The sequence below is a fragment of the Lepus europaeus genome, chromosome 4, assembly GCF_033115175.1.
Source record: "Lepus europaeus isolate LE1 chromosome 4, mLepTim1.pri, whole genome shotgun sequence".
Taxonomy (NCBI): Eukaryota; Metazoa; Chordata; class Mammalia; order Lagomorpha; family Leporidae; genus Lepus; species Lepus europaeus.
In genome coordinates, this window is record NC_084830.1 from 10,647,355 (window position 1) to 10,660,487 (window position 13,133).

General features: G+C 51.4%; 1 protein-coding gene across 1 annotated transcript in view; it reads left to right on the forward strand.

Moving 5' to 3' along the window:
- Nucleotides 1-3,618: 3,618 nt before the first annotated feature.
- The window catches only part of OC90 (otoconin 90), a 36,249-nt gene continuing 26,734 nt past the window's right edge, over nucleotides 3,619-13,133 (forward strand). The window contains exons 1-4 of the mRNA XM_062189416.1: nucleotides 3,619-3,664; nucleotides 6,728-6,793; nucleotides 8,066-8,122; nucleotides 9,706-9,880. Coding sequence (XP_062045400.1) covers nucleotides 3,619-3,664; nucleotides 6,728-6,793; nucleotides 8,066-8,122; nucleotides 9,706-9,880 — 344 coding nt within the window. The remainder of the gene's footprint in view (nucleotides 3,665-6,727; nucleotides 6,794-8,065; nucleotides 8,123-9,705; nucleotides 9,881-13,133) is intronic.

Genomic DNA, 13,133 nt, shown 5'->3' on the forward strand with positions numbered 1-13,133 from the left:
CGTGGCTGGGACTGAAAACCCCTAAAGAAAAGCGGCATCAGATTCCGAGGTCTGAGGCCAGGAACGTATAAGAACAATCACCCCGAAGAGCTCCTCTTGCCAGACAAAGCCCGCCTTTCTTCCTTTAGGAGAGCCTATGTGACACTCATTATCTTTCATCCCCCCAGAGCTCCCCTGATGACCCCAGGGACATAATCCCTGGGCCTCCCAGCCTTTGAGGGGAGGTGGGTGTGGAACAGGCGAGCCATTGTGCTCTAATTAGAGCCTGGGTCTCTTCTGAGGCTCCAAAGGGGGCCTCTTACTATGAAGGCTTCACCTGTTCCCAGCTGTGCTGTCGGGATGCCCTCCGCCCCTCCGTGGCAGCCCACCTGCCAGCACTCATGAAAGGCTGTGCAGGTGAGGAGGGGTGAGGGCTCACATGACTAAGGGTCTTTCCTTGGGATATAAAGGAACACAGTCCCCCCCTTGTTCAAGGCCAAGCACCACTCATCCAGCTGCACTGCACGGAGTACAGTACGGTAGGCTTCCACTTCTGGTGGTGTGGGGAGCCAGAGAGGGAGGAAAGAGGGAGGGAAGAGGAGGAGGCAGGGAAGGAGAAATGGATGGATGGGAGGATTCCTGGGGGCTTCTGGAGACCTGGCTGTCGCTCCAGGATGTAGCGAGAAACCCAAAGCCACTCTGAGCCCTTGTACGAGGAGATGCAAGACCAGAGGCCCAGCATCTGGTGAGTTGACCTGGGAGAGAAATTTACAGCACCGTGCAAGGGTCCTGCAAACCTGTGTGGGCCCAGCACCCTCCCCAGGGCACCTGGTGTGGAAATGCAGTCATGATTCATGGTGGGCAGTCTTGACTGGGCACTCAGTGGGTGCCAGGTCTGTTGTAAGGCTTATCCCATTTACTCCCCGTGAAAGCCTTCAAATGTGCATTTTGCTGCCCAGGAAAATGTGTTCCAGGTGCTGTAGCATCTGACTCTGGACACCTAACGAGCAAAAGGCAGAGCCTAAACCCCCCACCATAGGGCTATGTGCTGCCTCCTGCTGGCCAGCGGCAGGTCTGTCCAGCCAGCAGGCTGCTGTGGACTTGCTCATCAGGAAACAGTAAGGAGAACCAGGATCCCAAACGTGACCTGCAGACCAAGGAGAGGCCTGCAGAGCCCCTCTCAGGCCCACAGGGACAGCACTGCCCCCCTCAGGGCTACTGACTGCCCTGGAGGCTTCCAGGGAACAATTCCCACCCCATCCACCCCAGGGCACCTGCTGGCCATAGAAGGCTGCTGGGTTTCAGCCACAGCCTGCGCCATTCTCCCAGGACCCTGAGATTCAGGCACCCTCAGCTCAGAGCTGTCTGTCTGCTGCCACCTTCTGGCTGGCAGCAGGACTTCCATGTTCTTGGGTCAGCAGGGAGAGTCAACCTGGTGTCAACCCGGTGTCCAGCCACAACCTAGACAGCAGCTGGCCACACTGAAGGCCTTCCTAAGCAAGTGACAACAGTGATCATGGCAGCTAGGCAGTGAATATTTACCAGGCTGCCCCCCTGGGATCGGATAGCTGGCCATGGAGCAAAGGCTGAAGCAGACTGGCTGGCCCCAGATTGGCAGCTGTCCCCGCTCCCCTTGCAGCAATGCCTGTTGGGGATGCGGCTTCAGCCGGTGATCAGGGGCTCCCTCTCAGACCACACTTAAGAAACAACACGAAGGCCTTTATTGTACCGCTACCTTCCAGTGGGCCTGGTCCTCTAATTCCTAGTGTTTGAGCCACTTCCCCGGATCAGGGGCTTCCCGAGTGCCTCACGTGGATTAACATAGCCAGTCCGCACCACAAGCACGTAGGTAGCTGCTGGTGTATCAGTGCCGGGCTGGAAGCCAGGAGGTGTGGGGAGGAGGAGTGTTTGCCACAAGTTGTCCACCTCTGGGCCACAGTTATCCCATCTGTGAAATGGGATTTGGCCTGGGCGATTCAGGTGCCCCTTCCTCCAGGGCGTGATGGAGAACAGCTGCCCCAGCCAGCGCCAGGCAGTCACCTCCTTGCCCGGGGTCAGGGCGGCCTCAGCAGCGCCACTGGACACCCCTAAGTGTCACCTGCTGCTCACCTGTGGCGTTTCCACTTCCCATCTGGAAACTCTCAGTTTTCAACCAGCTCTCACGGCCTGAGAAGGACTCATTCAGAAGCGAGTTTCTGTAGAACAAGAGAGCGCCTGTCCAGCCTGGAACATGAACCTGCTCTAGGCGTTTGTGTGGCCCGAGCAGGTGGTAAGCGGAGCAGGACAGAGAGGAGGCCCGAGCCCAGTGGGACTCTCCAAGAACGCACATCTGACCCTTTCTCACGCATTAGGCAGGTATTTATCCTGCAGCCACTGGAAGCGAGGCTAGGCCCTGGGACAGGTTCACAGAGCCCTGATCCCAGAGCCCACCGCGTCCTCTGGAACACCTTCCCAACCCAAGCCCTGTCCACAGGCAGAGTGAGCCACCAGCCCGTGGGGCTCTGTCGGCCTCTGGGAGGACAACTCACAGACATTTCTCCAGGCTGATGACACCCTGCAAGGGCAAGCCGGGGAGCTGAGCACCAGCTGAGTGCTGGTCTCTAGTTGCCCTCCTTGGCAAGCACCTTTGTTCAGTGCACCACATAGGCAACCCTATCAGCAATGCTCTGTGGACCCCTGGGATGGCCTGTGTCCTGCTATGTTGTCATTCATTCTTTGTCCCAAAATCATGTTCTAAAGCAGAGGCCAACCATTTTACATTCTTTAGGAGTTTACAGTGCCAAGAAGCGAACATCATTTTAAAAATCCCTGATCCATGTTTCCCCTTTCTAATATATGGTTGGCTAGCTCAAGTCCCGTAAGTGCTTATTTCGATCTGTGCTGATCTGAGCACAGAGAAGCTGCTACTGGGATGCAGGAGGGTTCCTGTGCTCTGCACACCCGGTCCTGTTGTCCTGGAGCAGCCGCTAAGGCACAGCTAAATACCGAACCCTTAGGATGGCAGCCCAGTATACAGCATTCGCAGACTCTGAGAAATCAGACATGCACGTGGCAAGACACGCCAGCAGGCCACATGCATGTGGTCACCAAATTTGTTACTTGATGTCAGTACAAAAGTTCAGAGCCTGCTTGCCACAGGTATATTTGGAATACTGGTGCATTGTAACGTGCGGGTTATTTGATGTTCAAATTATAGGAATTGATCAATTACTTCCCTTTTCTACGGGCCTGTGAACAGCTCGTAGCCTGGGAACGTGTGTTTTCCTCACTTTGCATTCAATTCTGAATTTTTGATGCCCGACCCCTGGCCGACCTCAATCCATGAGCACAGGGTAATCAATGAGACCACAGTGGTGTCTTCCAGGAGCTCACGGTGAAGCTTCCATTTGACAGACAGGTAAACCGAGTCTCAGACAGAGAATGGGGTCTCCCTAACACCATCGTGTTGGAGGCAAAGCCACAACAGAGCACTTCCAGGACTTTTCTGCTTTTACTGCACCCCATGTGGATCAGAGGAGGGGCAGAGCTCGTGCAAGTCCCTTCGAGGGGTCCCTGAAGCCACACTCATCATATCTGCCCGCTTCTCTCCCAGGAGGCTGCTCCAATCGAAGCCCCAGTCCTGCCCTTGGCTCTCCTGCCATGATCGCGTTTCTCCTCCTGAGTGTGCTGCTGGTGCCCCCTGCCGGTGAGTCTTGTATTTGACACCACGTTTCCTGCTTTCTCACAGGAACACAGGGAGAGGTGGTCAAATTCCAACTCATGAACTTATTGGCACTTCTTCATCTCCCCTGCCCAGTGAGTGATGGGGCTCAAACATCAGCAATGAGCTCACTGGATTTCGGGGAGCACCTTGCTGTGCAAGCTGGGGGTGGGAGATGGCGTAGAGAACAAGACGGAGCCCCGAAGGGAAGCACTGGCCCCTGAGCAATTCCCCCTCACCTGAGCACTTTGCTGCCCCACCTTTGGTCATGGGCTGCTGTTCTCCGTCCGGAGAGTGCTGGCCTTTGACGCACAGCAGTGTCCCCTGCTCTTTCATCCCCACGTTCCCGAGTTCTGCACCCCAAAAACCTAAAGACATCTAAGCAGGTTCCTTGGCAGTTCAAGTTCTCCTGGAGGCTCTGGCCCATTTCCTGCTTACGCTCTTGCTTTTGTATCTGTACATCTCTCAAATACCCGGACTTGCTCCTTTCCTAGATGGTCGAGCACCAGGTAACTGAAAGCTCTTATTATTCAGGGCACATTTCTTTGCTCTTCTCATATGCAAATAGAACCAGAAAACTTAGGAGGCTGTAAGGCCAGGAGAGCAGGCACAGGGTGGAGGGTACCCAGGGCCCTGGGCACAGCCCAGGCATAGGTAGGATAACAGCAAGGAGTTGGGCGTCTTATACACATAGATTGCAGCGTGGTGGGAGCATGAAGTTCAAGGTAGGGGACAAGACACAGAGGCTGCAGGCCTAATGAGCTGGTCAGGAGGTGCTGGATTGTCCTCAGAGTACGGGTTTCATGAAATGCTAACAAGTGCCTGGCCCTGAGGGCACCATCAGACATGGCGATGACGCAAAACACAGCACGGGCTCTGCTCCCTGAGCAGGATGAAGCCAGTCACCTCCCCAGCTTGGAATCAATATTATTCTGGTGCACGTTATCCTGCCATTGCTCTGACCTTCCATGCTACCCCCTACCTGCTGCGGGACACTGACCGAATTCTCAGCCCTCCAGGAGAAACAACCGAGAATCCAGAGTGCCTCTTGTAGTTACGATTGCAAAGGTGTGGGTGTGACAGCCGCAGAGTAAGCAGGCGTGTGAGGGAGAGAGCCTACCGTATTAATACGCCCACCTGCCACCCTCCAGAGAGGAATTTCATTATCAGCTGCACAAAGGGGCAGTGGTGAAGTAATCACTCAGGAACAGGCAGTATCACAGAATTGCTGCTTAAGTGGGTTACAGGTTTTCTTAGCTGCTGGCGGTTGTACTGATCTGGTAGCTTCAGAGGCAATTGCGCCCAAATGCAAACAGAGCCGGAGCAATCACACAGGTGCTGTGACAAGGGCTCCAATGGAACTGACATTGGGAGTCTCCCTCCGGGTGTGTGGGACTCTGTCCCCTGGAATCCAGTAGCTCCCGGGCAAGAAGGAATGTCCTCTCCATGTCAAGAGCCTGATAGAGAGGCAATGTGGCTGCACCTGACATGGAGAGGCCTCTGGCCAGCTCACTGGCCTGCTCCTTCCCACCTAGATGGAGGAATGCCCCCCCTCCAACCACCCTGAACACCCAAGGCAAAGTACCTTCTTCTCACCTGCAAACTGCAGTCAGCGCCAGCCTGGCTTCATTTATTCTGCACAATATTCTGACTTTAAAGTTGAGCCAAGGGGAAGACATTGTGGTACATCGGGTTGAGCTGCTGCTTGGGATGCCTGCATCCCACACTTGGGTAGCAGTTTGTACACAAGTATCTCAGGTACCCCTTCAAAGGAGGGTTTGGTTACGTCTGTGATCCAGCCACGTTGGCTCATGTGCATACCAGTAAGCACATCCAGCAGCGTGAAGCTAAACTTCACCCTCAGCCCACCCCACCTGATGATCTGGGGCTGAGCCACTGAATCATGTGTCCCAGGAGGACGGGACAGAAATCTCTGGTGCTAAATGGACTGCCCTGCCCTAAGCCAGTGAACCGGAGCTTCCTCTCTCAGTAGCTTCCTATTCTTCCATTGCCATCAGTGGATGTCTGCAGGGGAATGGGCAAAGTCTAGGGTCCTTGTCCTTTGATCTGGAAAGGCCCTGGGTGACTCATTTGTCCCTGCTCTCCTGTTTTACAGGTGAGGAATAAGAGGTCTGAGAGGCTAGGTCTTCCCAAGCCCACATAGCTAAGGGGAAGGACCAGGGACTCCCCAGCAGGATTTTCTGCAAACTCCAACAGGTTGAGTTCAATCAGAAGAGGGTGGAAGTGGCAGCTCGTGACGATTACTCGGGAGGATGGCAGGAGAGAGGACCTGGACAGATGGCTGCTCGTCAGTCAGGAGCCCTCCTCACCCAGATTCTTTCCCTTTCAGCTGCTCAGTGTCGGCTGGTAGAGTTTGTGCACACACACGTACCCCATAGCTGGCTGGAGGGTGGTTCTACTGGCACGGAAAAACACACCCAACAGAAAGCTTCCCAGCCCCAAATGTCAATGGTGTGAGGCTCTAAACCAATGAGGGCAAAGCCAGCCATCATGGCACGGTGGGGGTGGGGAAGTGGGGGTTGGGGTTCACTTCCCTGAGCTGATTGTGTCCAGTGTGCTTCTGGGAAGGCCGGGGTTCCAATTGATGGGATTTCCCAACAGCATGAACCGGACGTCTGCCTCCAAAACTGTCCATTTGATACTAAAACACAAGCATCTCTCTAGACCAACCGCGTGCTTTGTATCACTGCCACTTGGGTGGGAGACCCAGACGAAGCTCCTGGGCCAGGCCATTTGGAGATCGAATCAGCAGATAGAAGATGTCTGTCTCTTACCCTCTCTCTCTCTCTGCAACTCTGCCTTTCAAATAAATAAATATTTAAAGAAAAGCACACCAGGGCTATCCCAGCTTCCCCTTCGTTACCTTCAAGAGCAACCACAGAGGTCTAGCGCATGGCAGGTACCAGGAAAATGTGCAGGGAATCGAGTGGCATGCATTGCTGCCGTCTTCCTGGCTGTCACCTCCCAGCCTTTGGCGGCAGGTGTGTGACAGCAGTGCTAACCCTCATCTCTCTTCCTTATTTGCAGGGGGCCATGTTCTGGATACACCACATCTCCCTCAGGAGCTGCCTCCAGGACTCACAAAAACTATCAGTAAAAACTCTTTGAATTTTTCTTATGATCTGGGTAGAAGGTTTTGTCTAGGATATTGGCAGATAATACGATATGTTCTGAACATACCCTAAGCCACTTACTGCTGTGGCATTACTAAAGTGACTCAAGTGGAACTCAAATCTCCCCAGAAATCTCTCCCAACCTGACCCGCCAGTCTCTCCTCCAAGACAGAGGTCTGCTGAAAAGCGAAAGTAGGAAAATGAAGTAATGAAGGGATCACGAGAGTTATGAAGTCACTGTACATCAGCTTCAAAGTGAGCTTCCTAGGAGGCAGACAAGAGAATGACGCGTTGTTTGCTCGAGTTAAAATAAGGGGGATCCACCTATGGATATAGGTACAAGGGGATCCACCTATGGATAGAGATATAAATACATTTGATCCAGGAGAAAGGGGAAGTTGCTCTGGTGCTTGATTACAGAGAATCCTCCATGGTCCTGATGTGGGCATCACTGGAGAACATAAGGTGTGGTAAGCGAGCTGGTGATGTCAGCCCTCAAGCAAAGGCTCATCTGCAACCGTTTAGAGAGGAGCTGATCAGTCTTTGTCCATGAACCCCTGCAAGCAAGGTGACAGTCCTACACAAACCCGTAGGACAAACGGCAGAGACCCCAGGGAAAACTGTTCCCTCAAGGGGTCTTCTGCAAGTACACATTTAGACTCACAGGTCACACCCAACACTGGGCAGGATCAGAGCAAAGCAGCCTCCATGCCTGTGGGCCACAGAAGTCCTCCCTCTTCAGCGACAGCATCCTCGTAAGGATCTATAAAGCAGTTCAGGAGCCCCTAGGTAACCCCCGAGGTGTGAGAGAGTGGGACCCATGGGGAGCAACCACAGAGCCGCTCTGGCCCGGCACCTTCCTTCTGCATGGATATCCACATCGCTAGTAACAACTCCCTAGATAGAATACGTAGGATGCTCAGTGGGAACGTTTCCAGTCGCAGGAGTCATCATGCTGAAACAGCCAAGACAATGGTCGCCCACCAGCTATCCACAGCACACCCACCATTCCTCCAGGCCTGCTACCCCTTCCCATGTGGGGCTCAGTTTTGTTTTTAAATCATTGATCAATAATGCCACTAGCACAACTCACTGTTAGTGTTCAGGTTTCCGTGGCAACCTGTGTGTCTAGAAAGTTAGTCCAAGATCAAATCTGTCCTTAGACGAGGAAAGTTTTGACCTTTCTGGATCTGGAGGAGCAAAGAGGGAGAAACCAAGACTTTTTAATTTATTTTCTCTTTCTTCCACTTAGATACCACGTTCTTCAATGGGGTGTTTAAAAACGTGGAAGGTGTGGCTGAAGTTTTTGGTAAGTTACTTGTATCTTTTAAGTAGCAGTGCATGAAGTATGTGTGGGAAATCTGAGGAAGCTACCAGGGCCTTGGTCTCCGTCCTCCGAGTGCCCGCAGCTGTCCTAGCAGGCTCCCAACCATGACACCCGGGTTCTGCTGGGCGAAGGGACGGCTTTCATTGCAGGATGATGCACCCGGTCATTGTCCTGACTACAAACTGGCCAGGAAGAGACTGGTGTCCTCATTTTACAGCTGTGGGAACTGAGTCTAAGTCAGAATTGAGTGACTCACCTAAAGCCACACGGTGACGAGGGAGGTGTTCACCCTAAGTGGCTTTTCCCATCAGTATAGAATCGTTTAATTTTTCTGGTGGGGCTTTGTAGAAACAATACATGAGACAGGGAGTGTGAATGAGGTGGAGAGAAACCAGAGCAGTCAGGGGTGGAACTGGCCCACAGACGACTCCTTGATCCTGCAAGCTGCCTCGTGTGGCCCTATGCATTTTAGTCAGTCATATCAGATCACCCCATTTAGCACTTAATAGTTCTCTAGCCAGAAGAGCACAGAATGGAAAAGGTGAACATGAGAGTTACAGTCAGAAAATATCCACAGTGGTCTCACCAATTTTTTTGCAGTATGCTTAGGGCAAACTATTATCCCTAGCTGATCCTTTGGGAAAGTCTCTGACCTTTCCTTTATCTGTGAAATGGAGGTGACAGGATTAAAGCAAGGCTTATGGAATAACAGAATGAAAGCTTTCTGGCACACTGTGCAGTGTACTAAGCTCACCTACTAGACAAATTAAAGCACCTAGTGCAATTTCTGGCACATAAGCTTGTGTCTGTACCCCTTTCCTTCCTACACTGGCTTGGAGGTCTACAGTACCAGCCAGCACCGTATCACTTGAGATCCACTCAGCAAACTAACAGCACCTTAAACAATACAGACATGTCACTATCTAAAACAGCAAGTAGTATGAAGGCCCAAGAAGCTCAACACACATAGCCTTAGTGAAGATGCACCATTCTCGTTCTGTCTTGTTCTACTGCTGCCCTGAGCATAGTGATTTTTAACTTTAGGCTGAGGCTTCATGGTGGAAACAGCCACAGTTCTAACCAGAATAACCTCATCCACACTCAGCGGGGGAGGAAGGTGTAGATCAACAGAATCTTCCCCACGTGCCTTTATTGTCTAGTAGGAAGTACTTTCCAGGAGCTGTTAGGACTTCAGGTTTTTAATGACCAGATCTGAATTCCACTCTCAGCTCCAGCACAATCTTTGGCATGGAAGCATAGGATGACCATGAGTCTGAGAACTGCCAGGGCCTTAGGGAGAAGGCTTGTCTTCCTTCAGCTTCGTTAGCATGGAAGAAGGCGTCAGGACTGTTAGGTGGACAGCCAACAGGGGCTGTGGCTTTGAACCTGCATCCCTCCAACTTTCCAGAACAGTCTGGGGACACAATAGGTGCTTGCTAGGTTGAAGTAGCACCAGCAGCCCACGTTGTGGGAAATCCAAGGTATAGAGTCCAGGTATATGAGTAGGGGGCCTTTCCTAGACCCTGGTTCCCAGAACCCATCAGGACCTTTGCCCCTCCCCCTAGACTGCCTGGGATCCCACTTCACCTGGCTTCAGGCTGTCTTCACCAACTTCCCTGCACTGCTGCAATTCGTGAACGGCATGAAGTGTGTGGCTGGTCTCTGCCCCCGGGATTTCGAAGACTATGGCTGCGCCTGTAGATTTGAAATGGAAGGGCTACCCCTTGATGAGCCTGACAGGTGAGCAAGATCCACAGGTAAGCAAGCCCCAAAATGTGAGCGCATGGGATTACCATGGTCCTCTGAGAATGCTCATGAAACATCGCCAGGGACTTGAGGAGGCTCCGCTTCCTTCAGTTTTGTTGGTAAGGAAGAAGAGATCAAGGCTGTTGGGTGAGCAAGCAACAGCGTGGTTGGTATCTGAGGGCGGAGCAGAAAAATGGAAACGGCCCTGCCCCGGAGATTCAGACAACGCCTTAATCCCAGGCAACTGTTGTCCTCATCTTCACATTACAGTGCAATCTGGTCTCCTCTCATTCCAGTGGGATATTAACCTGTTAATTTATGTGGGGCTTCATTTTAGCATTCTTCCAAGTTTGGATTCATCTGCCTCTGAATCACCTATGTGTTTGTTAAAATGCAAGTTCCTGGGACCCATTCAACAGCTGTTGACTGAGGATACCTTTGAGTGAAACCTGGGAGTGTGAATTTTAAACAATTCCCCCGGTGACTCTTCTGCATAATAACATTTGATAAATATTTCTAATTCAGAGCAGTTCTGGCCAAGAGAGGTAAAGCATCTATGAAGATTTCTGTTCCATTTTCAACACATTTCAACCAAAAGCAATAATTTGCCACTGAGCATATGATAAACAGAACACCATCCATTCTTTGCACAGGTAAATGTCTGATGGAGACTACAAAGAAAAGAGGCCAATAAAGATATGCTCCCTCCTTCCCTACAAGGGAATTGCAAATTAAAATAGCATGCCAAGTTTCACCCATCATATTAGCAACAAGGTGTAAACTCTAGAAGCATTAAGCATTGGCAAGGAGGTGACAAGGAGGGACTGGAACAGGAGGGCTAATTGGGACATGCACCGATTTGGGAAATTTGGTGCTACTTGTTAACGTTTAAGGATATTACCAGTGCCTCAGTACTTCCTCGTCTATGCTCCTTACTGATTCTGCTATCTAAGATAAACTTATTTAGCTTCTTTGTGTTCCAGTTTCTTCATCTGTGAAGTGGAGGTAATGATAATATCTATTGCACAGTTATTACCTGGGATTAAGTTACCACGTTCAAGAGATTGGAATGCTGCCTGTCTTACGAAGTCTGAGAATTATTAGTGTTCAGTAGCAGTAGCATTAGCAACCTTAGAAGCAGGGCTCTAGTTGTGGTAGTAACAGTAAAAATCATATTAACAGTAGCAGTAGTAGTAATAGCGACAACAGCAGTAATGGGAGTGGTAGCAGCAGTACTAGTAAAGTAGTAGTAATAGTAGTTGTAGCTATAATGATAGCATCAGCAACAAAAACAGGCAGAAGTAGGAAATTGAACCCAGTCTCTACTCCTTGAGCCATGCCTCACTCCATGGAGCTCCCTCTGTTCCCAGACCCAGTGTGATGGAGTCTTTCATCTGCACTGACTCATACAAGTCCCTTTGTAACATCTTGCAGAGCTCAATTCTGCCTGGAATTTCTCCTGCAGGACCCCCTCTGTGAATGTCCCGACTCTTAGGTACCAGGGCAATCTCTGTCCTCCCCAAACTCCTGTGCTTCCCTGTCCTGCACCTATCACGCAGTCTAGCACGCGCATGCAGGTTCTGTCTCTGCACTCCACTCAGCAGCCTGAGGAAGGTCTGTTCTGTGTGAGGGTCTTTGTACTTCTCGTGCTGAAGACAGTACCTGACACATAAATTAACCAATTGCCTGGGTGGTCAGCTTGCAACGGCTCTTCAAAGATTAAAAATAAATGAAGGAAAAAAAAAGTGATTACCCTTGGTTGACAAAAAATAATGGCTTTGCCATTAAACACCTCCACACCTGCAAGTGGGAGTATAAATTGCCTCTGGAACGAAAGGGCAATTTCCCATTTTAGGGACCATGAGCAAACCGATTCCTGGAGTGAGCTGGTTGACATTTAGACGGGAGAGGCCGATTCCATATGGGGCACTGGGCCAGGCCCTTTCTGGGGATGTTTTCCTTCTAGGTCCTCCCTTACCACCTCCTTTAATTATTAAAATAAAACAACTTGTGTATCTAGACATCAAAGAATGAAACACTAATTCATCACTGTCTCCAGTCCCAAACGAATGCCCCGGCTGGCAGAACGACGGGTGGCACCCAATTTCTCCGATTTTACACAATTCAATGGACTGCAGTGGGGATTTCCACACTCCTGGAAGACAGGCCATATCCACCTTAAAATCGCACACCAAATTCCAAAAATAATTACTACCATTTACCAAGTGCCTACCACGTGGTAGGGTCTATATAAATGTGTTCTTGAGCCCCCAGATTCTCAGTGTGAGAAATCAAGTAGCTTGCCCAAGGTCACCGGCTGCCTGGATATTTTTCTTCTTTCTACTGGTCTCCACTGACTTCCTGCCTGCACGGCAGGAGCCCCCTGACCTGCCACGTTCAGCGTCAGCTCTGCTCTGTGCCGAACCTGGACTTTGGCAACTTACAGAGCCTGTGTGCCTGAGCGTACACACCTGGGAATGCACATAGCAGTGATCGCACCTGCTGCAAAGCTCCACGTGGGCAGAATGAGCTAACACAAAGAGTGGCACCTGGTAGGCACTCAACAACCAGCAGCTGCTACCATGGAATTAAGGAGCCCCCTTTCCCGGCCTGTTTCAGGGCCTGTTCTGCCAACCAGCTCCCATGAGAGTCACCAAGGCCCTTAAGGCCAAGGCCCCACCTTAACTTCTCTCCCAGGCACAGAACTGGGGTCCTGTGTAGACACAGTACCTGAGGATTTGTCCACAGTAGGCTCAGCACCTCCGTCCTCCCCAGCGTTCCATAGGTGATTCCTGCACCAACCTCCAGGCAGGAGTGCAATCTCCCTGGGGTGGGTGTGTCGGGGGAGGGAGGTGATCATTTGCCCAACAAAATGTCACAAAGCCACTTTGAGGTGCAGGAGTAGCACAGGCCATGGAGCCAGGATCCCCTGGCTTCCAGCCCAGCTTTTCTGCTCTCTCAGGGAAGGCAGCGTTTAAAAAGCGAGGCTCTGGAGCCTGATTCCTGGACCTCAAGCCCCAGCCGGGTCCCTGCGTGGCTGTGCCAGCCTTAGGCAAGTCCTCTTCGGGCTTCAATGTCCTATAAGATAAGGACAGCACCGCCTCACTTGCAGGCTTGTCACAAGCATTATATGTGAAGTGTCTGGAGGAGTCCCTGGAGTTAAACCCTAACGTCTTAACCATTATTAGCAGACGGCTCCGAGACCCAGTTTCCCCAGCGGTAACGTTATCCTCGATAGATGTCAGTA